At 43.3% G+C, this 27,518-nt stretch overlaps 2 protein-coding genes across 2 annotated transcripts; both read left to right on the forward strand.

Annotated features, from left to right (window-relative positions):
- Positions 1-6,250: 6,250 nt before the first annotated feature.
- mki67 (marker of proliferation Ki-67) lies at positions 6,251-17,822 on the forward strand. Its single transcript, XM_046853807.1, has 14 exons — positions 6,251-6,339; positions 7,702-7,736; positions 8,046-8,161; positions 8,247-8,318; positions 8,701-8,770; positions 8,872-9,519; positions 9,836-10,065; positions 10,158-11,058; positions 11,160-11,281; positions 11,387-11,561; positions 11,916-12,041; positions 12,666-13,868; positions 13,974-16,397; positions 17,334-17,822. Exons 1-14 carry the CDS (start codon positions 6,251-6,253, stop codon positions 17,420-17,422), a joined length of 6,300 nt encoding a protein of 2,099 aa, XP_046709763.1. The 3' UTR covers positions 17,423-17,822.
- A 464-nt stretch (positions 17,823-18,286) lies between these two features.
- tut1 (terminal uridylyl transferase 1, U6 snRNA-specific) lies at positions 18,287-26,117 on the forward strand (the record flags this gene model as incomplete). The annotated part of the gene is made up of 10 exons (XM_046853808.1): positions 18,287-18,350; positions 19,429-19,619; positions 19,734-19,940; positions 20,031-20,145; positions 21,131-21,255; positions 21,368-21,594; positions 22,320-22,429; positions 22,818-22,940; positions 23,336-23,428; positions 24,749-26,117. Coding segments are annotated over 10 exons (2,328 nt in total), but the record flags the coding sequence as incomplete, so codon positions are not given.
- Positions 26,118-27,518: the final 1,401 nt, after the last annotated feature.

The raw sequence follows: 27,518 nt of genomic DNA on the forward strand, positions 1-27,518 counted from the left end.
GCAAAAAAAAAAAAAAAAAAAAAAAGCCTCGGTTGCATTTGTCATACAAAACAGTGTTCGTTGGTTAAGGCATAGGATGTGGAATCGGAAGGTCACGAGGTCAAATTCCGAGCTAATCCAAGATGCCGCTGCGGGGCCCTTGTGCAGGGCCCTCAACTTCTCGGTTGTAAGTCGCTCTGGATATCAGGGCATCTGCCAAATGCCATAAATGTAAATCAAATCTTGCTAGTTTGTATTCCTTTGATGAAACTCTACAGCACCACCTGCTGGTGCATCCTGTGTCACAGTGTTAGAATAGAATAGCCTCCTTTCAGTGAAACTCTACAGCACCACCTGCTGGTGCATCGTATGTCAGTGTTATACACCACCTTCTTTCAGCTGCTCTTATTAGGGGGCGCCACAGCGGATCATCCGTCTCCATCCCCCCTGTCCTCTACATCTGCCTCTTTCCAACCAACTACCTGCATGTCTTCCCTCACCACATCCATAAACCTCCTCCTTGGTCTTCCTCTTTTCCTCCTTCCTAGTGGCTCCATCCTCAGCATTCTCCTACTGATATACCCCATGTCCCTCCTCTGAACATGTCCAAACCATCTCAATCTCGCCTCCCTCACCTCGTCACCAAAACGTCCTACATGCGCTGTCCCTCTAATAAACTTATTTTGAATCCTGTCCATCCTCATCACTCCCAACGAACATCTCAACATCTTCAGCTCTGCTACCTCCATCTCCACCTCCTGTCTTTTACTCAATGCCACTGACTCTAATCCATACAACATCTCAGGTCTCACCACAGTCCTATAAACTTTCCTTTCATTCTCACAGATACTCTTTTATCACAAATCACTCCTGTCACTCTTCTCCACCCTCTCCACCCTGCCTGCACTCTTTTCTTTACTTCTCTAACACACTCTCCATTACTTTGCACTGTTGACCCCAGGTACCTGAACTCCTCCACCTTCTCCACCTCTTCTCCCTGTAACCGCACCACTCCACTACCCTCCCTCTCATTCACACACATGTACTCTGTCTTACTCCTACTGACTTTCATTCCTCTTCTCTCCAGCGCATATCTCCACCTCTCCCGGTTTTTCTTAACCTGCTCCCTACTCTCACCACAAATTACTCATCATCTGCAAACATCATAGTCCAGGGAGACTCCTGTCTGACCTCGTCCTTCAACCTGTCCCTAATCCTAACCCTAACCCTAACCCATCACCACTGCAAACAGGAAAGGGCTTAGAGCCAATCCTTGATGCAATCCAACCTTCACCCTGAACCAGTCTGTCGTTCCTACTGCACACTTCACTGCTGTCACACTGTCCTCATACATGTCCTGCACCACCCTCACATACTTCTGACACACCTGACTTTCTCATACAATACCACAACTCCTCTCTCCATCCTGTCGTACGATTTCTCTAAATCCACAAACACACAATGCAACTCCTTCTGACAGTCTCTATTCTTCTCCATCAACATTCTCAAAGCAAATAATGCGTCTGTGGTTCTCTTCCTCAGCATGAAACCATACTGTTGCTCACAGGTGGTCACCTCTTCTCTCAGCCTGGCTTCCACTACTCTTTCCCATAACTTCATGGTGTGACTGATCAACTTAATTCCCCTGTAGTTACTGCAGGTCTGCACATCTCCCTTATGCTTAAAGATCAGTACCAGCACACCCCTTCTCCATTCCTCAGGCATCCTCTCACCTTCCAGAATCTTGTTAAACAATCTGGTTAAAAACTCCACTGCATTTCTCCTAAACATCTCCACACCACCTTATGTCATCTGGTCCAACCGACTTTCCACTCTTCATCCTCTTAATCGCTGCTCTCACGTGCTCCTTACTAATCCTATCCACTTCTTGCTTCACCAACTACACATCATCCAACCTTCTCTCTCTCTGATTTTCCTCATTCATCAGCTGCTCAAAATACTCCCTCCATCTTCTCAACACACTTTATTGCTCTAACTTGCAGCACATCCTTCCCAGTTTGGTTCCTCTTCCTGGCCATTTGCTACAAAATCCTTCTCTCCTTCCTTATTGTCCTACTTCTACAACTCCTCGTATGCCTGTTCCTTGGCTTTTGCTACATCCCTTTTTACCTGCTGCTGCATCTGCTTGTACTCCTGCCTACTTTTCTCATAAATCTGTCTATCCCACTTCTGTTTCTCCAGCCTCTATCTCCTTATGCTCTCCTGCACTTCGTCATTCTACCACCATGTCTCCTTGTCTTCTTTTCTATTTCCAGATGTCACACCAAGTACCTTTCTATCGGTCTCCCTCATCACTCCTGCAGTAGTTCCACAAACATCCAGCACCTCTTTAACGCCACCGAGCCCCTGACTGACCCCTTCCCTGAACCTCACACTACACTCTTCCTCCTTCAGTTTCCACCATCTTATTCTTCTCTCAGTCCTCACTCTTCTCCTCTTCTTCTTCACCTCCAAAACCATCCTACAGACCACCATCCGATGCTGTCTAGCTACACTGTCCCCTGCCAACACCTTACAGTCTCCAATCTCCTTTAGGTTGCATCCCCTACATAGAACATAGTCCACCTGTGTGCACCTTCCTCCACTCTTATACGTCACCCTATGATCCTCCTTCTTCTTAAAATATGTATTGACCACTGCCATTTCCATCCTTTTAGCAAAATCTACCACCATCTGCTCTTCCACATTCCTCTCCTTAAAACCATACCAACCCATCACCTCCTCATCACCTCTGTTCCCTTCACCTATACGCCCATTAAAGTCTTATTTGTAAACCGCATATTCGATTTGGCACTTTTTTACACTGGATGCCCTTCCTAACACAACCCCCCCCTTTTATCCGGGCTTGGGACCGGCACTAAGAGTGCACTGGCTTGTGCCTCCCTAATGGCTGGGTTAGTAAAAGGGAAGAAATGCGTAACGTAAAACGGCTTGTCGTTTTTTTTGCATTCATTTCTATTCGTTCATGAAGTACAGGGGGCGTCCCCTGTACTTCAAAGAAGAGCCTTGAAGTGTACTTACCTCTCATTCTGAGAGAAGGAGGTACCAGTCGAGCAGTGCTGGAGGATCTCAGACAGCGTGGTGCAGTGCGAGATGTGATGAGGTCACTAAGGTAAGATGGTGCTGGTCCATTTTTGGCCTTGTAGGCACGCATCAGTGTTTTGAATCTGATACGTGCAGCTACTGGAAGCCAGTGAAGGAAGCGCAGCAGTGGGGTGGTGTGGGAGAACTTGGGCAGATTGAACACAAGTCATGCAGCTGCGTTTTGGATCATTTGTAGTGGATGAATAGCGTTCAGGGGAAGACCTGCCAACAGAGAGTTGCAGTAGTCAAGTCTTGAAATGACAAGAGACTGAACAAGCACCTGGGCAGCCTGTATGGACAGAAATGGTCGAATCCTTCGGATGTTATAGAGAAGAAATCGACAAGAACGAGCAACATTAGCGACATGTGGGGAAAAAGACAGTTCATTGTCCATAGTTACCCCAAGGTTACGAGCAGTGGCTGAAGGGGAGAGCAGAGGGTCATGAAGTGTTATTTGGAGATCTTGACCTGGAGATGAATCACCTGGGATGATCAGCAGTTCTGTTTTGCTGGGGTTGAGTTTTAGTTGGTGAGCACTCATCCATAAAGATATGTCTGACAAGCATGCTGAGATCCGAGCGGAAGCTGTGGTATCTGATGGAGGGAAAGAAAAGTTGAGTGTCATCTGCATAGCAGTGATAAGAAAACCCATGTGAGGATATGACTTCACCAATGGAGTGGGTATAGAGGAAGAAAAGGAGGGGACCAAGTACAGAGCCAGTGGTGAGTCTGCACGGGGCAGATGTGGATCCCCTCCATGTTACCTGGTATGAGCGACCTTCCAGGTAGGAAGCAAACCATTCCCATGCTGTTCCGCAGATACCAAGGCTCTTGAGGGTTGACAAAAGTGTCTTGTGGTTGACTGTGTCAAATGCTGCTGAAAGGTCCAGGAAGATAAGTACAGATGACAGATTGGCTGACAAAAGCCATGCAGTTTCTCAGAAACAGCCAAAAGGGCCGTCTCTGTGGAATGTGCCGCTTTGAACCCAGACTGGTTCGGATCATGAAGGTTGTTCTGTGACAACTACGTTCCGCACGTAAAAAAAATTAAAAATAAACGATTGCATCCGGTAAATGAAAGCCCAGTATAACGCCCCCGATAATTCGTGGATTGGAAAATTTGCGGGTTCTCGTTTGGAACCAAACTAACGCAAGTCACGGATTATCTTTTAATCCGCGGGAATCCGAGGTGGGACCGAATGTTTAGGAACGTTAGGAATAACATTTCACAAATTCTATAAGATTTTTAAAAACACAATACAAATCTTTTTAATTTAATCAAGTGATAAATAAAGCAAATAAAATGCCAGTGAGTTGGTGGAGTTCTCCGACCAATCAGGAAGCTAGAAGGGCTGTTGACTTAGCCAATAGAATCGCAGCATCTTTGTTCCTCAATACAAAGCAGCTATCTCTCTCTCTCTCTCTCTCTCTCTCTCTCTCTCTTTTAGTCTGTTCTAGTAAAAACATTGTTCCTAGTGTTCGCTTTGTTTATGGTCTGAAATGCGACTTTTACTGTAAAGCCTGTGTAGGGGGTTGTGGGGAGTACGTCTAAAAATCATGGATTTCTTAATTTTCCGGGGGACGACTGTACCGTGTACCGTTACACCCCTAGTACCCAGTGATTGCCCAAAATAAAAATACAATTCAATACGTGTAAACTTTAGGTTCAAGCAACAAATGTAAAAACTGCTAACAGAATTTTTGTCGTTCCCAAACCAGACGGCAATGCAGCTGCTCAGGATTCTCTGAATGGCAGCTGTGGCTTCTTCGGTTTTCTCACGAAGTGGAGATGCTGCTGGACTTGTCAGAGCCACAAAGACGGTGTGACATGGGCTCTCTTGGGCTTGTTAAATACAAGACCTGCTGCTGCATGTTGGATGTCTGGCCAGAAAAGCATTGCAATGATTCAGCCTAGAAATGACAAGGGCCTGGACGAGATGCACTGTTAGGAAGGGTCTGATCTTCCTGATGTTGTGTATGTTATAGTAGCTATAAACATCCGTTCTATCAGTATTATTATTTATTATTAGTATTATTAGTTATTATGAATATATAAATATTTTGGAAGAGCATCTAAAATGTAAAAAAAATTAACACCAATAAAAATGACATATAGTTTCTATATAGTAAAATGTATTAATTTCATTTGTGATTATAATCATTAAAGATAATCTGCATAATCTGCGTTCTGACTGGCCATCTGTGCTGTCACTCAAACGCAGTTTAAACAGGAGCCGTCCTACTATTGGCTGGAAGGTGTTCCGCCTCCTTTCCAGCGTCGAACCAATCAACTGCCTTCGCGCGGAATTTCGAACCCCATTCAAACTCGTAGTCGTGATTGGCCGCGGTGTTCATCCGACTTGTTCGAAGTAAACAAAATAGTTCCTGACGGAAAGGCACGCGGATGGATTGAATGGTTTGTTTAGTTCGTGTGCGTTAATGTGAAAATAATTCGTGTTGATTTATTCATTAGATTTAAAAAGAAAGTCTGTGTTGCTTAGCGGTTTGGTGTTTGGCGGATGGATACGGATCGTGCACAGTGGCCCCGGCACGCTTCGTACTGTAGTCAGTGTGAAGCGGTCGCTTCCAGAGGAGGCTCATGTCCGCTGTAGTGTCGCATTTTTTTATGATCAATGGAATATAATTCGCCTTGAAGATCTGTTTTAATTTAGGTAACGCGTGTATGTCGTAAATCGGACGTTTTGTGCACTGTTTTTCCCCTTTAGCAAACTTAGCGGTTTTACGCCTTTTAGATCCTAACCGTTTTCCGACTGCTCTCTCCATGTGCGCCGTGATTGGCTGGTTTATCTCGCGAGCGTCTTCCTATTGGCTGGTTTCCATGTCCGTAAGACGTGCCAGTCAATCAGCGCCAAGAGGCGGGATTTGTCGGAAAACGAGTGCTTGAAAGAACACCGGCGGTTTTATAGATAAACTAATATCGTGTTTAAAGTCTATAATCAATAATCATGCGTGGTTGTATGTTGTTTATTTTTCTGACATTATAAAGCAGATTGTGATCGATATAGGGAGCTGTGGAGCAGCACATGTTAGCGGGCTAGGTGTTGACTTCAGCCTCAAATTACAATAAGAATAAACACTTATGCATTTTAATGTTTTTCATCGCTTTGTTTTTCTCCATCAGGTAAGTACATCTGGTGTAAGGAAAATGCCTTTACTCGGCAAAATCGTGGTGATCAAAAGAAACGGGACTGATGGCACCGAATTTCCCCTCACAGCATCCTGCCTTTTCGGGAGGTATGTAATAACCAATAATTCGTATTTTAATGTCTATTTATATATTTGTATATATGTATATATATGTAGTAATATAAAGTAATTTTTTTACTTATGTTGTCTAACTTTTCATACCCAACTCTCGCATGGCTGTTTAATAGCCATGTGTCGTTAGTAAAGGAGTCGACTCACTGTGTCGAATTGAGTCGACTCTCCTACTGTCCACGATGTGTATTTATATAATTTGTTTTTTCTTTTGTGCTGTAATATAAAGTGTAACAAGAAAACAAATCGAAATCAAAATCTTTTCCTTTTAAACGCTTGAGCTGCGTGAGGGTGAATCGTCCTGTTTTTGATTCCGAGCCGACACAAGCTGTTAGACTGTGCATAAAATAACAGCATCTTGTTTTGTTGTTTTGAAAAAATATAATATCTGTTTATTTATTTAAAAGGATCGCATATCAAAATCGTTTGATTTGGAAACTAAAAAAAGAAATGTAACACGTTGTATGGGAGTCGATTCGTACGATTTGATTTGACTCACTGAAAAAGAAACTTGTTTGAACACGCGGGTTTTTTTTTTTTTTTCGTTTGACGTCATAAATTCTTATAGCCAATCAGCGTTGGTTTTTAGACACCACGTGACCAAGCGATTTCAGATCCTTAATCATTTGACACCTTTTTTTTTTTTTTGGAAATTATTTCTGCTGTGTCCAAATACGAGTCTATAAATAAATAAATAAAAGAAAAATCACTTAATTTACTTTCAGTAGTCATTTGTTTATAATATTTGATTGCGATCACCCAATATATTATTTAGCTCTTTTTATCTCTGATGCTTTTTTTAAATGTTTTTTTAATATATATATATTTTGAATATATATATATATATATATAATAAAAAAAAAAGGCGTGTGACTCACCAAGCTGATGGTCGACCTTCTGGTGTTTTTTAAACGTTGAACGGCTTTAGTTTTTTTTTCTGCATCATTGGCTCAAGTCCAGTTCCAGGTCTTCCGGTTTCCCTGTTTGGATGCCGAATACAGTGATCAAAGCGTTAGCCACGCCCACCATATGCCATTAAACGCAGCCCCCAAAAGGAGGTAAAAACGATAAATGGCGACTAAACTGTATGCTTAAACCCTTCCAGTAAAGCAGCTCAGCCACTGCAGCCAATTCGACGTCGTTTATAGACTTTGCCGCTTGTTTAAAGCCGATCGTTTGATCTTGTACGTCAGGAGGAGACGCTGACTCTGGGATTTAATGCAGGCTTTTTCTCCACCCTGAATGAATAATCACTCAAACTGATGGCTGGTTCTTTCTAATTGTTTTACAGGAAGCTTGACTGTGATATCCGGATCCAACTGCCCCAGGTGTCTAAAGAGCACTGCAGAATCGAGTTCAACGAAAACAAAGAGGTAACGAAGAGTGTGTTGTGTTTTTTCCGCCGACGTTTGTGGTAATCGAATGTATTTGAATAGTAGGGCAGATGGTCTGAGTCATTAAAAGCTTCCTAGCTGTTATTATTTATCATCACCCAATAGAATATGCAGATGAGCCACTCTGTATTTGTGTAGAACTAGTCACTTGTAAGCCCCGCCCCCTCCGAGCTAAGTCTTAATAAAAACAATGGACTCTCAATGAGACGACCCTATGATGCGTTCGATCATGTGACCTTTTCCATAACTGACCTTTTTTTCCCCACTCTCCTCTCTTTATTTGCAAAGCTTATTTTGACCAACCTGAGTTCAGTGAACCCGACTCTCATCAACGGCACGATCCTGCAGCAGTCCGAGCGTTTAAAGCACGGAGATCTAATCACAATTATCGATCGCTCTTTCAGGTGCGTTTTTTTCTCAACATTCTCAGTGCAGGAATTATTTTTTTAAATAACTAGTTTGGTTTTAACTTGTTCTTGACCTGCGCAGATTCGAGTATCCACCTGCGCCAACCCCGAAGAAGAAGCGCTTATCTACACCGGTAAAGGAGACGCCGTCAAGGTGAGAGGTTTATTTGGGCGAAGTGTCCAAAATGTCCTGTCGTAATGCTGTTAGAAAACAAAGCACTTTATGAAAAAAGGTATTTAGTATTTTGATTTTTTTCCTTACCGCCCACCAAATTTTCAGTCAGATTTTTTTTTATCACGCTAGTGTTTAAACTATTTAAAAACAAAAATGTTACAAATAAAAAAATGTTTTTTTTGTTTGTTTTTTTGAAGTTGAATAAATTGTTTATTTTTATTTTGTTTAATTTTTTCCCTTTTATTTTTAATTTATTTCTATTATTTTTGTTTCCCCTTTGCCAAGTAAATTCAGTGTGAACCCTTGAGGCAAAGAAAATGAGAGATATGCAATTTAAATGCCCTCTGTTTCGAATTCCCAGGTCTTGAAAGACCAGCAGGTGAAGCGCACACCTGGAACCACAGAGAAAAAGAAGTCTGAAAACGCCACAGGTGAGTTCTCCTGATTGTTTTTTTTTTTTCCCAGATGAACTTGTGTTGTATAATGGCCTGTGGGTTGACCTTTATGTCTTAATTTCTTTCATTTCTTTTAGATACTTGTTTGAAAGATGGCTCCAACCTTCCCGCCCCCCTGGATCAGAGTGTTGGAAGTCAGGAAAACAAAGCGAGTATGGACAGCACCTTGTCTCCCTTCTCTGATCTTTACAACATGGTCAAACAAGATCTGGTCACCAAACCTGCGTGGAAATCTACCAGTTTTTCCGACACCCCCCTCTCTAGACCTCCAGCGGAAAAACAGGAAGTCGAAAAGGTTTCCCATGAGAACGAGAAGCCGGTGACTCCGAAATCGACCCAGAAGAAGAGAAGATCCTCTGCTGCCAAGCTTGTAGACGATGCTCAAACGGAGAACCTGTCTGCTCAGGTTAACGCAGCCACACCCGAGGGCGTCGGCACACGTGGATCTCAAAAGAACACGCCGCAGAAGTTCACCCCTGGCCAGGTGGCCCAGCAAATCGTCTTTGAGAGTCCGAAGACCAAGTCTCCGAAAACAAGGAGGAGCAGCGCTTCTCGAACTCCGGAGAACCAGACCACTTCCCCGAATCTCTCGGAACCAGCAGATGCTGAAGAGGCCAGTGCGAAACAGGTCACGAGGACGTCTCCGAGAACTAACGCGGGAAAACGGCTTCAAGCCCAGGATGTCTTACAGGAAGTTGTAGCCACGCCCACTTCTGACAACAAAGGTCAGATAAATATTTTATAAATGTTATTTACCAAAGAATATGCTTGAACACAATACAAATAATTACTATCTTTGTTGCTTATCTACATGTAGAACTTACGGTGACCTATTGTTAACCCTAAAAATCGCACTTGCAAAATGCGACAAACTGCATTTGTTCATTCAAGGGAGTGTTTAGTTTTGCTTTATGTTCACTGTATTTCAGTGACTGTTAACTCTTAAGCAGAAGCAGCTTTACTCAAAAGGAAATCCTGTCTAGCAGATTATTTAACATGCATTTTTTTGCAAACTTTTGACTGAACCACCTTGGTGTCCAGCAGGTGATGGCAAGGCCTTGAGTAAGAAGCACAAATGTGACGACCTTCACCTTCCAGCGGCCAAGAGAAAACGAGTGTCTTTTGGTGGACAGCTGAGCCCTGAACTTTTTGACAAGCGTTTACCGCCTAATTCCCCTCTACGCCGAGGGGCAACTCCCGGGAGACGCAGCCTGGGGTTCTCTCAGAAATCTCAGTTTCTACTCAGAAGAGCCTCCACTATCGGACTGATGGTAAAGTTCGAAAAGGGGCACTTGTAGTGTTTTGTTTTTAGGTGCTCATTTTCATCAGGTTTCTTAAGTGCCTCTGCCTCTCTTGTCTGTAGGGTTACCAGCTTGATGAGGATATTGCTGAGAGCCCTGTTAAGAATGCTTTGCCAAAAACATTGGCTTCCCCTGCCAAGACGCCCAAGACTCCAAAAACTCCTTCCCCTGCCAAGACGCCCAAGACTCCAAAAACTCCTTCCCCTGCCAAGATGCCCAAGACTCCCTCCCCTGCCAAGACGCCCAAGACTCCAAAAACTCCTTCCCCTGCCAAGATGCCCAAGACTCCCTCCCCTGCCAAGACGCCCAAGACTCCAAATACTCCTTCCCCTGCCAAGACGCCCAAGACTACCACCCCTGCCAAGACTACCACCCCTGCCAAGACTACCACCCCTGCCAAGACTACCACCCCTGCCAAGACTACCACCCCTGCCAAGACTACCACCCCTGCCAAGACACCCAAGACTCCCTCCCCTGCCAAGACTCCAAAGACCCCTTCCACTGCCAAGATACCCAAGACTGCTACCACTCCCAAGACTCCGAAGAGTCCATCATCAGCCAAGACTCCTTCCTCTGTCAAGAAGTCTCCAAGCCCAAAGGCTAAAACTCGTAAACTTTCCAGTACCCCTCCATCCTCATCAAACCAGTCAACCCCTAAATCCTCAAAGCGATCTAGTCCATCAGTGAAGTCGCCCTCTACAAGTGAAGCGTCCCTTCTCAAGACGCCTACAATGCACGGCCGATTTTCGGTTTCCCGAATCAGCACCCCGTCTCCAATCCCCTTTCAGGAGAAAGAAGAGTCCGTACTTGTAGAACAGCCTCGGGAATGCGTGACCCCGAGGGCCACGGCGAGACGGAGCAGCATGAAGGTGTCTGCCCGGAAGACCCCGAAAAGCGTTCTAAAGAGTGCACGTGACGTCGTACGATCACGGAGAAGTGGAGCTTCACGTGCTAACTTAAAAGGTACGTTTGATGTAGGAGGTAGAATTATTTGTTGTCTTCTTTTTATTATTGTTAAATGTCTTTTTTTTTTTTTTTAATCTCCCTTTTTGTTTTGTTTGAAGTTGTCAGTTCTTGGGCTGACATTGTGAAGTTTGGACAAGCTAAACCTCAAGCGGAAGGTGGCGCTAAGAAGACGGCAAGCAAGAAAGCAGCAGTTAAGCAGACCAAAGTGGCCAAACCGAAGGTAATTTTGCTGCTTTGCTTAGTTTTTTATTTATTTATTTTTTTTTAAATTTTGGATTCTTTCATTGTTTAGTTAATATTTTATTATTATATATCTTCCTTGCAGACTCCTGCCCACAGACTAAAAGATCTCACAAGTACTGGGCATGCAGATTCCCCAGCCAGTATAGTCGTAGGCAAAGCCTACTTGAGACCGACTCAGCGTGTTGGTGCTGCCCCTAAAGTAGTATGCAACGTCGCTTTGTTTAAAAAGGACATGAAAATGGATGAAGATTTTACCGGTGTGTGTGTGTGTTTTATTTTTTATTAATTTTATTAATTTATCTTGCATTTGCATAACAAACTTATTTGTGTGTTTTTAACGTAATATTATTCTTAAATTTCATTCTTTATGGTCTTAATTCTTAACTTTGACACGGTGAAACCTGCAGAAACCTGATTTTAAGCTCAATTCATTGTCGCTGTTAGCTAATCACTGACTTGACCCACTGTAAAGTGGGCGGGGCTAACCGGTTTACATTGTCATCTACTGATCGCAAAGCAATCCTTACTTCAAAATGACTACAGTCTTCAATATTTTGGTACTGTGCTAGACGAGGGTTTCCCGGATTTCTGAAATCTTGGCTTGTTTGCAGGGGTGTCGGATATCTTCAAAACTCCCGCTAACAGACGGAAGAGTGCTTTTACAAAGACTAATCAGTGTCCAGCAAGTCCCCTTGGTGTCGCTGAAATGTCCATAATAAACACACCAGAAGAATCTGGTAAGTCTTGGTTCCTTTTTTATTTTAGTTTTACTTATTTTATTTAAGTTATTTTATTTTATTTTTTTTATTTTTTCCCCAAAACTACGGCCCGTGGGCACATTTGGAATGGCTCTCTGAACAATGGCAATTAAATTTTGAAAACATGGTTTTAATTAAAAAATATATATATATTTGCCCATATAACTGTATTTAATAATACAAGGTTGTCTTTCAAATTAAAATATCAAATGAAATATAGAGGTGGAGGCACAGATAGTCGATCTCTGGAACTATCAGCAAAAATACACCGCTAGTTTTTCCAGGTTCCGGTCTGCTGCTGTTACAAGAGCGGCCACTAGAGGCAAATCACTGGCACCGCGTGTTGTGTGCTGCATGGAGAGCGCATTAATATATTTATCTTTTTAGAATTTTTTGAAAACAGAATTGTAGTTTTTTTCATACATTGTCCATTTTTAACAATTTGTAGATTTAATCAGTTATAGGCAAATACAATCTAATCAATAGCAATGAATTAGAAAAAATTAAGAAATGTGGCCCTCACTGCAAAAAAGTGGGGACCACTGTTTTAAATCTTTAAGTTTAGTTTTGCCAGAATAAACTTGTTACATTTTCCGCATACAGGTGAAATGGTGGTCTCCCCCATGAGTCTCGCGTCCACTGCCAAACCGGGGCGCTACAACAGCGAAGCTGTAACCAGACTCCTCCAGGGCAACCAGGATGGAAGTTTAATTGAAGAAATGGACGTCTCTGCAGCCTATTCTCCATCTCCCAATATGCCCAGTGAAGATCAAACCAAAAACAAGAAGGTCGTACCAGCCCGAACACCACGACAAAAACCAGCCCCGTCAGAATGCCTTACAGGAGTCAAAAGACTCATGAGAACGCCTAAGCAGAAACCAGAGCCTATCGAGGATCTAAGAGGCAAATTGCTCAAGACACCCACAGAACCAAAACTACCTCAGGAAGAGAGTTTGGAGGGTGTTCAAGAACTTTTTAATACCCCTAAGCGAACGGAAACCTCCTTAGAGGTTAAGAACAGTCCTGTAGTGTGTGCTGTACGCTTGCAGAGACTTGACAAGACCCAAAAGGATAAGCGAGAGGAGGACCTCACTGGAGTGAAACGATTGATGAAAACTCCCAAGCAGAAGAAACAGGTGATTGAAGAAGACCTCACTGGCATACAGCAGATGATGAAAACGCCCAAGTTGAGAAGGCAACCGTTTGAAGAGGACCTCACTGGTGTTAAACAGGTGATGAAGACCCCCAAACAGAAGAAACGGGCGGTGGAGGAGGACCTCACTGGCATTAAGCAGATGCTGAAAACCCCCAAGCTGAAGAAACAACCAGTTGAGGAAGACCTGACTGGCATTGAGCAGTTAATGAAAACTCCCAAGTTGAGTAAGCAGTTGGTTGGGGAAGATCCTACTGGCGTTCAACAGAAAATGGAAACTCCCAAGCAGAAAAAAAAACTAATTGAGGAAGACCTCACTGGCATTCAACAGCAGATGAAAACCCCCAAGCAGAAGAAACAACCAGTTGAGGAAGACCTCACTGGTGTTCAACAGTTAATGAAAACTCCCAAACAGAAGAAACAACCAGTTGAGGAAGACCTCACTGGTGTTCAACACTTGATGAAAACCCCCAAGCAGAAGAACCAGCCGGTTGAAGATTTAGTTGGTGTGAAGCGCTTGCTGAAGACCCCCAAGGAGAAAGGAGAGCCAGTCGAGAACGACTTTGGAATCGATAATTTGATGAAGTCTCCCAAGCAGAAAAACGATGAATTGCTGGGTTCCACCGTCGTTTGTGAGGTTTTCTCTGTGGAAGGTGAGTTCATACGCTGTTCTTTCCAGTCACAATTGTTTAGCTCTTGTTTGAAATATTTTGTAGAAGAATATACTCTAAAAATGGTGTTCATCTGTTCCTTTAAAGATGCCAGCGAGGAGAAGGAGAACATCTGCCCAGCTGAGGATGTGAAAAAGAATGCCCAAGCAGCTGTTGTTCTGCAGATTGAGGCTGAAGGAGCAAAAAATTCTTACCAGGAAATGGACCTGGTCACCTCTCACGAAGCGATGGTTGTTGGCACTTCTGAAACCATGAGCATGGCTGTAGAGTCCACACCATCTGCAGGATTCCAGCAAGAGGAGCAATGCCACAGATCCACCCCTGCGAAAAAGACGAGGCGTGATGCTCAAGTTAGAACTACCCAGAAATCCCAGAAAAGTCAAGAATATCTGGTGGATTCTGATTCCCTTTCTGCTACAGTTTCAGGAACTGAAGAGGAACCTAGCGCTGATTCCGCAACATCTGTTCTTTCTGTGCGAGCAAGGAGAGGCAAGTCCTTTGTTGAACTTCTCAAGGACGCTCCTGTACAAAGTCCTGCTCGAAAATCGAGCAGAGGAAGAATGGCCAAGGAGCAAGTCGAGGTTCAGAAACCATCTCAGTCCTCTTCAGAAGATGAGCAAGTGGCACTTAAACCCAGGAGAGGAAGAAACGTTGGACAAAATTTTCAAGTTTTGCTGGTTGCTGACTTGAAGGCTTCTGCAGAACCAGTACTCACCGTGAACTCTCCAGCTCCTAAAGCCAGGAGAGGCATAAAAAATAAACATGAATCGGAGAAACCACACAAGCCAGAAACTCTGCCTAAAACTTCGGTCGAGGAAGTTGATGTGGCATCAGAGAGTTCTGAACTTCAGCAATCAGCTGAGATTGAGGCTCCCACTAAGTCCAACACCAGAGCAAGAAGAGGCAGGACAACAAGAAAGGAACCCACACCGGTTGCAGAAGTTAAGGAAATCTTTGAGATTCAAATCCGAGATGTTTTAGTGGAGACTGAAGCTGTTGTACCAGAGAGTTCTGCAGCAGAAATTCAGAAATCCACCACAAAATCCAGAAGAGGAAGGCCAGCAAAGAAGGAAATGCTAAAGGTGCCGCTAATTGAGGAATCTCTCGAACCCACCAACATCGTCGTGGATTCGGACGCCAAGAGCTCGGGTATCGTGGTGCTTGATGATGTAGTTGAGCCCCAAGTACCAGCAAGTGCTGAAGTTCAGTTTGGAGAACTTGCCAACTCGAAAACAAGGAGAGGCAGGATGACAAAGAAGGAGACCCCAGTTGAAGAAACCTCAAACCCCGCTCCAGATTCTGAGGTGATGCCTGACGAGCCCGTGGTGAAGTCAAGACGAGGAAGGAAGGTGGCTTTTAACAATCAAGCAGTGTTTGACAAGTCCAATGTCCAACCTCATGCAGTTGAATCTGAGGCTAAACCAGAAGCTCCAGCGGTCCGGTCCGGCCGAGGTGCCAGAAACAAGCGGGACGCTGCGAATGGTCCTGCTACAGAAACCATTGCGACAGTTGCTGTGATTGAGGAACCAGCAGAAGAACCGGTGGTGAAAACTGTCCGAGGAGGCAGGAGGACAAAACAGCCCAAAGCTCAGGTCTTAAATGAACCTCAGGATGAAGAACAAAACAAAACCGGTGTTGACTCGGAAAATGCTCAGCAGTCGGAGGCCCCTGAAGAAAAAACAGTCAGAGGAAAGCGCACAGCTGCTGTCAAGGCTGAAGCAGAAGCTCCAGTTAAGAGAGGCCGTCAAGCAGCTAGCGTCAAAGCTCCTCCTCCAGTTGTCAAGCCCAGCCGTGGAAGAAAAGCCGCGCCAAAATCTGAGCCAGAACTCGCCGAAAAGGATGCTGTAGCAGTTGTGGAAGCTGTCAGCAATGAAACAAAGGTAGCAGAGTCCACCGGTAAAGAAACCGACTCTGATGGACCTAGCAGTAAGGCGGTACCTAAGAGAGGTAGAGGGAAACCCATCAAGAAAGCCGTGCTCCCAACTAAGGACACCTCAGTCAATGAAAGTAAAGAAGAACCTGAACTGCAGAAGTCTAAGACGAAAGAAAAACCAGAATCTAAAGACGATGCAGAGGCCAAGCAACAGTCGCATCCAGCAGTCAAAGGGCGCAAAGGAAGAGGAGCAAAGAAACAAGAAGAACCCGAACCGGAGACACCAGTTGCTGAAGAAAATGTTCAACCAGTCCGGAGAGGAAGGGCGGCCCTTCCGGTAGTCTCTCAGAATGTCGAAGGCCCAAAGAGGGGGCAGAAAAGGAAGGTCGTGGAGGATGTAACCGAAGAAACGCAAGATACAGAGTCCTTACCAAAGAGGAAAAGGGGCAGAGGAGCTGGAGCAGAAGGTCCAACAAATGAAGCAGCGCCAGCCAAAGGGAGGAGAACGGTGACAAAGGAGGCAGAATTAACTACCGAAGTGGAAGCAAAAGTCGTCGCCCCTAAAAAGGAAGACAAACCCGTCAGAGGTCGGAGAAAAGCAGCTCCGGAAGACGTTCCGGCTCAGGACCCGGTCTCGGGTGAGTTCTCCACTTGATCAGTAATTAGTGCAAAAGCTAGATTTTAGAGCTTTCACACGCTTTTAAGTCGGACTTTTTAAACGCAGGGTTCTGATCGGCTCAGCCAATCAGACTGCGAGTAACTTTGAAATACAAAAAAAAAAAAAAGCATTGAGGCAAATAATGTAGTTTGGTCTATTTAACTACACACGGAGCATTTTGTTTCCCCACGGACCATTATTACTGACGTGCCACCCGCTAAACTCTGCACTGCTCTGGGGGTCTCGTATATAAATGTGGGGAAAAATCTTTGTAAAAATCGCATTAAAATCGCTCGTCGTTTAACGTTTGTTAGCGTCAACAATTTTATTTTTTAAATGTTTTTCTTTAACGTCTGCTTGTTTAAACAATATATATACAATGTGTATGTATATAATATAATATAATAATTTCTAAAATGTATATGAAATAAACCCGAATAAATCGAACGAACGCAATCCATGTTTTTATTACATCGATCAAATTGAGTAGTCAATTAAATTAATTAAATAAACGGAACAATTGTATTAAATAGTTCGCAATTTTTTTTTACTTTAACAAATGTCTTAATTCCTTCATTCCCTCGATATGCGGAATTATCAGGATTTTCTCTTTTTCTGAGAAATTCTTGAAGCAAACTAAAGAATCCGCAAAACGGCGCACTACAAATTGTATTTCCAGCACTGGGCGAGTAACCACGGCGACGCCGCGCTAACCCGAGCTTCTTTCTTATACCCCAGGCGTTGTTGCGTAAGTGCGAGACGGAGACTAAACACAGAATTCTGCGTATCTGTCTGGAAAATTGTGGAAAATTTAAATGGGGGGAAAAATGTGTACGAAGCCTGTGAATGTGCAGAAACGCTAATTCTTTTAAACGATTTAAACCCTATTAATGACCACCGATTGTTCCGTCCGCAGAGGCGAGCGCTCGCCGAGGAACCCGAGGGCAGAAGAAAGCCGAGACGGACGTCCCTTCAGCTCCCGTCAGACGGACGAGAAGGAAATAAAGCACTGATCTTCAGATGTAAATAATCTGCAAGAAAGAGGGGTTTTATATATTTTTGCTGGCTTTTTGTATCTATTCATTATTTTTTTATTCCCATTAATTTGTTTAAAAAAAAGCATTGTTTTTAAAAATCATTTCAGATTTATTTTTTTAAAGCTTGAAACATTTGGGGCATTTAATGCAGTTTTATCAGGATTGTTATTGGGGGGCGTTTTCCCTCCATCTCCTTTTATAGCCGCTCTGCCATTCCTCTTCTTGTTTGGAGACGTTTCATTTTATGTCCTTGTGTCAATCATATGCTTTTTTTTCTTATTCAAATTCATGTATTTTAAGCATTTATCTGTATTTGCAGTTTTTGGGGAAAAGAAATCTTCATAATAAACAGTCTGAGGATTGGAAAATGGTGTGGAAACTATTTTTTTGGTCTGTGTGTGATGGAGTGTTTGAATAAACTCCAGATTTGACTTTTATTTTTATTAGAGTTTTATAAAAGTTTATAACAAAAAAAAATGTAGTGCAAAATCAGCTGAAACAAAAATGTACGAATCTCCATCATCCAAGTAAAATACATTATTTAGCTGTTTTAGCTCCATAGCTGTAAATAACATTGATATAAATTTATGGCTGTTTAAATTGATTTGGTTTTATAATTAATTTAAAGAGGCTTCTATGGCCATAACCAACTTTTGACCTGTAGGTGGCGGTGGTGCGCATTGCTGAAAAAAATTCACCCGCCAACAAGCCGAAGAAGAAAAATAAATGTGTCGCAGAAGAAGAAGCTCGCCTTGGAGGAGGAAGTTAAATCTGACCCGGAGGGAGATTTGATTTTTTTCCTCCTCTTGTTGCGAATCACGATGGAGGCTGATCCGACATCCAGACCTTACCGAGAGGATTTCACTGTAAACTGTGTGATGTTCAAATCCCCAACGGTGCGTTCTTGATATGTCTCCATGAGGAATTTGTATTAGCGCGAGCTAACCGCGTTAGCATTCCTCTGTGGGAAACGTTTTGAGCGCGTTGTGATCCGAAATAACTGAAGCAGCGTGTTGCCTAGAATATAAAACCAATTACATGTATACATTTCTGTTCATATAACGAACGGACCACAAATAAAGCAGCGTGTTTATTTAAGTGGATTTTATTCGCATCGAAACAAAGTTTATTTAAGTTCTGTTGCGGTTCAACTTTTCACGGAGGAGTCGGTTCGTTGAGTCGGTTCTTTTGGGTGGATGTTGATGCGCAGTCGTGTGTCGCGAGCGCCTGTCTGTCTGTCTGTCTGTCTGTCTGTCTGTTTGTCTAACAAACATAAACACCCATCTGTCTGTCCGTCAATTATAACCCCTGCCTGTCTGTCCAATATAATCATCTGTCTGTCTGTCCGTCCATTATAACCCCCTGTCGGTTTGTCCAATATAATCATCTTTCTGTCTGTTCAAAATAACCACCTGTCTGTCCGTCCAACATAATTGTCTATCTGTCTGTCCATTATAACCCCCTGTCTGTCTTTCCAGCATAATCATGTCTGTTTGACTGTTTGTCCAACATAATCATCTGTCTGTCTCCTCAGCAGTTGTGTCTAACTAACATGTCTATATTGCATGTCAGTCTCTGTCCAACATAACCACCTGTCATAACCACCTGTCTGTTCAGCATAATTATCTGTCTGTTTGACTGTCTGTCTGTCTGTCCAATATAACCCCCTGTCTGTCTGTTCAACATAATCTGTCTGTCTGGCCAACATTAACCCCCTGATTGTGTGGTTTACATAATCAGTGTCTAGCTGTCTGTCTTACATAACCACCTGCCTGTCCAACATGTTTACCTGTCTATCTAGCCTGTCTGTGTGTCAACCTAATTACCTGTTGTCTAACCTGTCTTTCCAACATAATTATCTGTCTGTCTGCCCAGCATTACTGTGTGTCTAACTACCCCCGCACGTCTGTCTCTCTCTGTCTAGGCTGCGTGCCTGCCTAATGTCTGCATACCTGTCTGTCTGACATGTTTCAGGGCCGACTTTAGAAGCGCACAAGAAGGGGAAGAAGCATCAGAACCTGTGCAGGCTGCGCTCCAAGAGGAAAGCTCAGGAGCAGAACAGCGTCTACGTCAGCGGCTTCAAACCCAACGTATCCACGTGTGACCTGACGGAATATTTCCAGCAGTTCGGACCCGTGGCTGAGGTCATCGTGGACAAGGAGCGGGTCTGTGTGTGCCAGTTTATTTAAGCACAAACCCTTTAATGGAACGTCCCAGTGCTGAACCCTGAGGAACTTCCCATTCATCTCCTATGTGTGCCTGTGTGTGTTTCCAAACAGAGTCTGTATGCCATAGTGGAGTTTGTGGAGACTGCGAGCACCGAGGCAGCGTTGGCTCAGCTGCAGCACCGTCTGGACGGATTGAAGCTCCGTGTCAAACCCAGAGAGAAGAAGGGGTTCAAGTTGGCCAGCAAAGAAAAACACGACCATGGCAAAGCTCACATCAGCTTGGAGAAGCTCAACTTTGAACTCTGCCTTACATCTTCCGTAAGCTTCCTGACTCTCTCTCTCCATCTCCATCCCACACACAAACATTTGTTCATCCATCTCACATTGTTTGTTTCCTCTCTCCCTCAGGTGAACGAGCAGATGCAGAAAATGGTGGAGATCTTCCAGCTGAGCGAGAACGACACGAAAGCGAGGAACCTCTTCGTCCAGCTCCTGCAGGAGGTCTTCATCGAGTTCCTGCCAGGTCCCCATAAACCTCACGTCTGTCCTATAAACGATCAGGAAGTAAACGTTAGAGCTGAGGGACATTTTTACAGTCGTATCACAAAATGAAAAAAATTAATAAAAAAATGTGAAATTAGTATAATAATTAATTAATAATTTCAATAAATATTTGAAATAATTAGTTCGAGAGACGTTGAGATCATTTCATTTGCGCTGAAAAAAAACCCTGGAGGAACAAAAGTAAAATAAATATTTTAAATAAATACACCTGGTTCCAGGTTTTATATTTTTTTATTTATCATGAGATTAAACAACCTTTATAAAAACAAAACTTATTTAATGTCTACAAATATCTATCACTAGAGGGTGATAGGTTTTATGCTGGAACATTCGGCTATCGGCAAAAAATCCATACCGATAGTTTTTCCGGGTTTTCCGGTCCACAGGGATTGAGAGTGACCTCTAGAGGCAAATCACTGATATCACGTGCTGTTTTTTTTTTTTTTTTACGTGAGACTGCGTGCTGCACAGAGAGCGCTATATTATATTAATTGTAAGTTCTTAATTATATGAATTCATTGATATGTTCATATTGATTTCCTTTAGCACATTTTCATGATTCAATACTTATTTTTTCTTTCATCATAAAGTTCAGTACTATTTTACATGAAGTGTTTGGAAAACAAAAACAAGTCTCCATCGGTTAAATAATCGTTCGGCAAGTACGATCCAACCTGGCTATCGTTATCTGTAAAATCCACTATCAGTCGACTTCTGTACAGAGGAATCCCGGGAGCCAGACTGACAGGGGTGTTTTTCCCTGACTTGGCGTCTTGGTATGATTGTGTTGCCGTGCTGCTCATCACGTTCAGTACGATTCCCTCTCAGTGTGTCCTGCTGTAAATTTCCACTATTCCGGCATGTTCATGTTAAACTGTCGATCGCTGCCTGTGTTGGCGATTTGATCTCCGCTTACCCGCTGTCCTCTATTTATTTTCCCTCAGATTGCCGGATCGTACCTTTCGGCTCGTCCGTGAACACATTCGGCGTCCACTCCTGTGACCTCGATCTCGTCCTGGACCTGGAGGACGCCAAAGCTTTCCAGAAGCGCAGCAGGAAGTCTGAACAGGTCCGTGATCACACGAGATACTTGGCCTCGATAAAAAATGGTTTGTATAAAAAAAAATCAGGAAGAAAAATGGGATAAAGATGTGGGATTTTCTCCTCATGGTGGTGAGCAGACCGGAGAGAACCAGTCAGAGGACGGCCAGTCGGAGGACTCCATCCTGTCCGACATCGACCTGGCCACGGCCTCCACTGTGGAGCTGCTGGAGCTGGTGGCAGCTATTTTAAGGAAGTGCACGCCAGGAGTACACAAGGTCCAGACGGTGAGCAGCGCACGTCTCCCCGTGGTCAAGTTCAGCTATCGGCAGCTCAACCTGCAGGGGGACATCACCATCAACAACAGGTACAACATCCTCCATCCATCATTTATTCATCCATCATCATTTATTCATCATTCATTCATCCATCTATCATAATTCAAATATTCATCATTCATCCATCCGTTATCATTTATTCATCATTGTACATTAATCCATCCATCCATCATAATTCACGTATTCATCAATCATTCATTCACCCATCATTTATCCCTCATCATTAATTCATCCATCCATCATTCTTCTATCTCATTCATCCATCACAATTCATGTATTCATTATTCATTAATTCTTCATTCATCCGCCCATCATTCATTCATCCATCCATCACCATTCATTAATTCACTCATTCATGTGTCATTCATGTGTCTATCATTTATCCCTCATCATTTATCCATCATCATCCTCCATCATCCATCATTCATCCACAGTTATATGCAGGCATCAATAATCATTATTTGTTCGTCATCGTCTATTTATAATCCATCCATCATCTTCATCTTAACCATTTATTTGCAGCAGGAAGAAAAGCAATACATTTTTGCTTTTTATTTTTCAAAATTTGTATTTTTTTTTTTACCTGATTTTACTTATTATTATACTGATGATTATTATTATTATTATTTTCCACCTTGTCCAGTTCGTTTGACAGATTTAACTTCTATTATGACCCCGTTTGAAATTAATTTCAGTCGTTTGTTTGACATTTTGACTATTTTGACCCTTTATTTCATTGATCTTCTGACTGCAGGTTGGCGGTGAGAAACACGCGATTCCTCCAGCTGTGCTCAGCGCTGGACTCCAGAGTGCGTCCTCTCGTGTATTCTGTACGATTCTGGGCCAAACAGAAACAACTCGCAGGTACCGGATCAGAACACACACACACACATTTTAGGGATTGTAAGATTCAGCGATCCACATCGGCAAAAAGTTAATGGTGTGAAGCGCGAAAGATGAAGTATGTAGATCGTCCACCAGGGGGAGCTCAGATCACTGTTGTTCATTACACTGTTCACACTTCATGTGGATAGTTTATTTTCTCTTTTTAATCTAGAATGTTGCATAGAATAAATAAACCTTACAGCCAAAAGTTTGTGGACACCTGACCATAAGATTGGTTATGGCTGGATAAAGTCAGGCATCCCAATACTTTTGTTCACATACCGTATTTTATATGTATACACGTACAAATTGTTCTTCACCAGATTATTGTTTATCGTTTGTCCCGCGAATTTGTTTCCTTTCGCAGGGAATCCATCGGGCAGCGGGCCACTGATGAACAACTACGCTCTGACGCTGCTGGTCTTCTTCTACCTGCAGAGCGTCGCTCCACCTGTACTGCCTTCAGTGGAGCAGCTCAAGAACCTGGCGTGTATGTAGAACCGACCCGATTTACCTCCGTAATCCCTCATTGAGGAGAAAAAAATAAATAAAAAATCAGCATCGATGCAGGTTACATCACACTCCGAGATTTAAATACTACATATTTAAACCTTATGCTGTAATAATGAGCGCTCTTGGGGGCGGGGCTTGTGTAAAACAGAGTCTAACAGAGAGGAGGTTTTTCTAAAAGCAAATGGAGATTAAATGTGGAATAGGATGAAGCACACACCAATCTCAAGTTCGGGGGGTCTGCAAACTTTCGTATTCATTCATACATTAAAAAAAATTCCATATTAATTCAGCTTGTTTCCATGGTGTGTGTTTAAACTGAAGAGAGTTCTAGGAGAAAAGGAATTGATCCTTCATCTGATCTGCTTTGTGTAGGCGAGGAGGAGGAGTGTGTCATCGACGGATGGGACTGCACCTTCCCCAGCCAGCCGATCAGCGTGCCTCCTAGTAAAAACACAGACGACCTGTGTAAGTGTTAATCATTACCTCCATTACAGACCATCCATCATGACCCAGGATTCGCACAGGGTTGAATCACGAGTCCGGCTCGGAGCTGAAACTATGACTGATTTTTGACTTCCGGGGGTCTTGATTGTGGACTCGAGTTCCACAGTTGCATTTTGAAGCATGTGCTAGCACACACAAACCAAGTCTCATCTTTTACATCTGACCAGGTAGATGTTTCATCCTGGCCAGCGTCACAAAGTGTTTATATTTCGGTTAGTTAAATAATCAGATTATTTGTGGGAATGAATAGGATTAATCAAATTATCTGTGAGCGAGAGTGGGTTTAACCAGATTATCTGTGGGAGCGCATGGGATTAATCTGATTATATGTGGGAGTGGGTGGGATTAATCTGATTATCTGTGGGAGTGGGTGGGATTAATATGATTATATGTGGGAGTGGGTGGGATTAATCTGAATATCTGTGGGAGTGGGTGGATTACGTTGATTTGTGAGTGTGGATGGGATTAATCTGATTATCTGTGGGAGAGAGTGGGATTAATTTTATTTGTGGATGGGATTAATCTGATTATCTGTGGGAGAGAGTGGGATTAATCTGATTTGTGGGTGTGGATGGGATTAATCTGATTACCTGTGAGTGCGGGATTAATCACATTATCTGTGGGAGTGGGCAGGTTTAACCAGATTATTCATGGGAGTGGATGGGATTAATCAGATTATCTGTGAGTGTGGGATTAATCAGATTATCTGTGGAAGAGGGCAGGTTTAACCAGATTATCTGTGGGAGTAGGCAGGTTTAACCAGATAAAATGTGGGAGTGTGGGCTTAATCAGATTATCAGCGGGAGTGTGGGGTTAATCTGATTATCTGTGGAGTAGGCAGGTTTAACCAGATTATCTGTGGGAGTACGTGGGTTGTTGATTTGGCTCAGGAGAGAGTTTGATATTTCAGCCAAAGTATGTTATTCTGTCACACATGTATATGCTTGTTGAACATCTCATTCTAGATGTTTGCCCTTTTGTTGTTTAATATGTAGCTTCAGGGCATTGACCATGGAGATTAGTGTTCATTCAGCTTTACTGAGATCAGGGACTGATGTTGGGATGTAGAGGCGGCTCCAATACAGTTTTGTCCCACATATGGTTATGATGACCAGGGCCTTCATGTCAAGGGTAACTTTCTCCAGGAGCAGATGATATCAGCAAGAATTCCTTACAGTTTGGGTTAAAAAAGTCTCGGACACACTCAAGGTTGATCTTTTCATGTAGGTTCTGCCATTGTTTCTGTTTCTAACAGTCCTATTTCCCCTTCCTCCCTGTCAGGCACCTTACTTTTTGGTTTCTTTAAATTCTACTCCAATTTTGATTTTCCCGGATCGGTGGTGTCCGTGAGAGACGGCCGCACTCTTCCCATCACGGAGTTTCAAACCAGAGATGAGGAGATGCCTGATACTTCAGAGAGCTCAGACTCCACCAGAGAGAAACCCAGTGTACGCCCTAAACTGGGACCTGTAAACATTCTGGACCCATTTGAACTCCACCATAACGTAGCTGGCAACATCACCGAGCGAACGCACAAGAATCTGAGCAGGGAATTGTGCGAAGCGGAGAAGTACTGCCGGAGCCTGCAGTACCAGCGCAAGTCGTCCAAAGGCAAGTCCTGGGGTTTGGTCAAGCTTTTCGCACCTCGCATCGAGGGTTCGCACGATGTCACGGAAAAAGCCACGGAAGTCATCATCGCGTTCAGGGAAGCCATTTTGACACAGTCTTTCCGCACAGAGCTGAGTTCTGCAGGCGAGGCATTTCGAGTCGTTTGGTTCAAGAAGGTCCTCTCCATATTGGAAATGGTTTTCAACAACATTCTCAAGTGTACACCTTCTGACTATGTCGAGATCTGTCAAGATCAGGCCAAGGAAGAGGAAGTGAACAATAATCTTGAGCTGACATCTCAGTCTGGGAAAAAGAGACCCTTGTCCACGGAGGAGGCTCCATCCTCGTCTTCCGCACCCCAAGGAAAGAGGATGAGACTGGAACCTTCAGCAGATTATCCAGAGGAGGCTCACTGGACCTGGACACAGACACACCCGGTGTGGGCCGGGCGACGGAAGATCCGAAGAGTTTTGCTAAAAACGAGTGACGAGGCCTCAAAGCCAGAGGGGGGCTGCAGCAGCATCGAGAGCAGGGTGACGCAGTATATCATTGACAACGACCCAAGCCCCAAGGAGAAGCTGGTGTTTAGGGTGGACGCGGTCCTGGCGGGGAGCGACGAGTGCACTAAGGCCGTGCTCAAGTTCAAAGCGACTGACGATCCTGCGGGACATTTTCAGGACTTTTTCCATTTTCTCGATACTTTTCTGACCAAGATGGTGGAAACTTTGCTGGCGAAATCCGAATAATAATTTTCATTTTTCTGAGTTTGTTCTTCCTGCACGTTTATTTCACAAATAAAAGAAATGTGTTTGACCTTAACTTGATTTGTACGCAGGACACAAAAGATAACAGGAAATATTTGCCGTAGTTTGGTTGACTTCTGTTTTGTTTTTTTTTGGTTTTCTGCTCTTTATTTGTATGATGTCCACTAATGTTTTTGAACTTCAGTGTTTATTCAAAGGTTTGAAAAAAGAAATCGTGTTTTTTCGTTGTAGTATATTTTTGTTTTTGTAAGTGCAGGTTATTAAACTTTAAGCTACCAGTTTGCGTTCTTCAGTTTCTGTTTTAAACATCTTTCATTCATGAGGTCGTGAACGTGCCATGAAGCCTGTCCATCGTTTCTCTCTGGATTTTCCGTGTTGGATCAGTGATTCTTGAAGCATTTCAGACGGGGATTCAGAAGCTTGCTGAACCCTTTTAGACAAATCTACCCTCCTGTTTAGCTCAGTTTTAGACCCACTAAATCAGGGGTCTCCAATCTCTTCCACTAAGGGCTGATGTGGGTGCAGGTTTTCATTCCAACCAATCAAAGACTTGTACTCAAAGCACCAAATTTAAACTGCTCTAGTAAAAAATGCACAAGTTGAGTTGGTCCTGTTTGTTTGTTCCTTATATTTGAAAGTTCATCTCTAATAAACGAGCCGGTGACTATTGCGGCGAGAAAAACCTCCTTGAGAGGAACCAGACTCAAAAGGGGAGCCCATCCTCGTCAGGGCGGCACTGAGTTAAATGGAACCTGGTGTTGAGCACATTGCACACTGTTGATATTAATTACATTTGCGTTTGCGGCATTTAGCAGAGCCCTTGTCCAGAGCGACGTACAAAAGTGCAGTCAAAATCCATCCTCAAAGTTCTTAAGTTGCTCAGTAACTTCATGTATTCTTAGGCTGTTAATGTGGAACCATTATCAGCTGAGCAGGGTGGCCTCCAATCGAAGAAAACCCCATCCAGAGGCAGGGGATGAACCAATCAGATTCGAGGAGAGGAAATCCTACTGATCATGAATATGATTTGTCTTAAGTTAAACACTTATCCCCCCTTCGGTTTTGAGGATCGATTTGTGGCCATGGCACGCTGAAACAGGTTGTGGTTGATGAGATTTACCCTCTAAGATAAGAGAGAATCCCTGACATGACCAAAAATGATCCAATGAGTCCCTCACTCACTTGTCCATCGAAGGTGGAGCAATATTCCATTTCAATTTGAAAATTGTCTAAAAACGCTCAGCGTCCCCACTTTTGTGTTCAATCATTTCACAAAAATCGTTCGTCCACATCGAAACGTCCAAAAAATCTATCGTTCCTGTACACGCAAAACCATAATACGTTTCTACCGCCATCGTATCCGCCTACCATTTAATTACTTTCCGGTTCTTTCCCAGTCCGCTCTTCAGAGGGAATTCCAAGTCATTTGCTGATTTACTGAGCTGAGGCGCAGCTTGGAAATGAAAGAAATGGACGCTGATGAGGGGCGGTTCATTGTCCTGCCATATCCATTTTTCTGCTCATGGTAGATCAATCGATCGTAATGAATAGACCGAAATGTTGCCTTAATACCTTTTTTTCAGAATACTGAACAGATTTCACTCTCTGTATTTTGAATCCTGACATGGATTTTTTTCCACGGTGTCTGATTTTCCCGAACTCCGTAAGAAGGATGTTCG

Source organism: Silurus meridionalis, chromosome 7 (genome assembly GCF_014805685.1).
Source record: "Silurus meridionalis isolate SWU-2019-XX chromosome 7, ASM1480568v1, whole genome shotgun sequence".
Classification (NCBI taxonomy): domain Eukaryota; kingdom Metazoa; phylum Chordata; class Actinopteri; order Siluriformes; family Siluridae; genus Silurus; species Silurus meridionalis.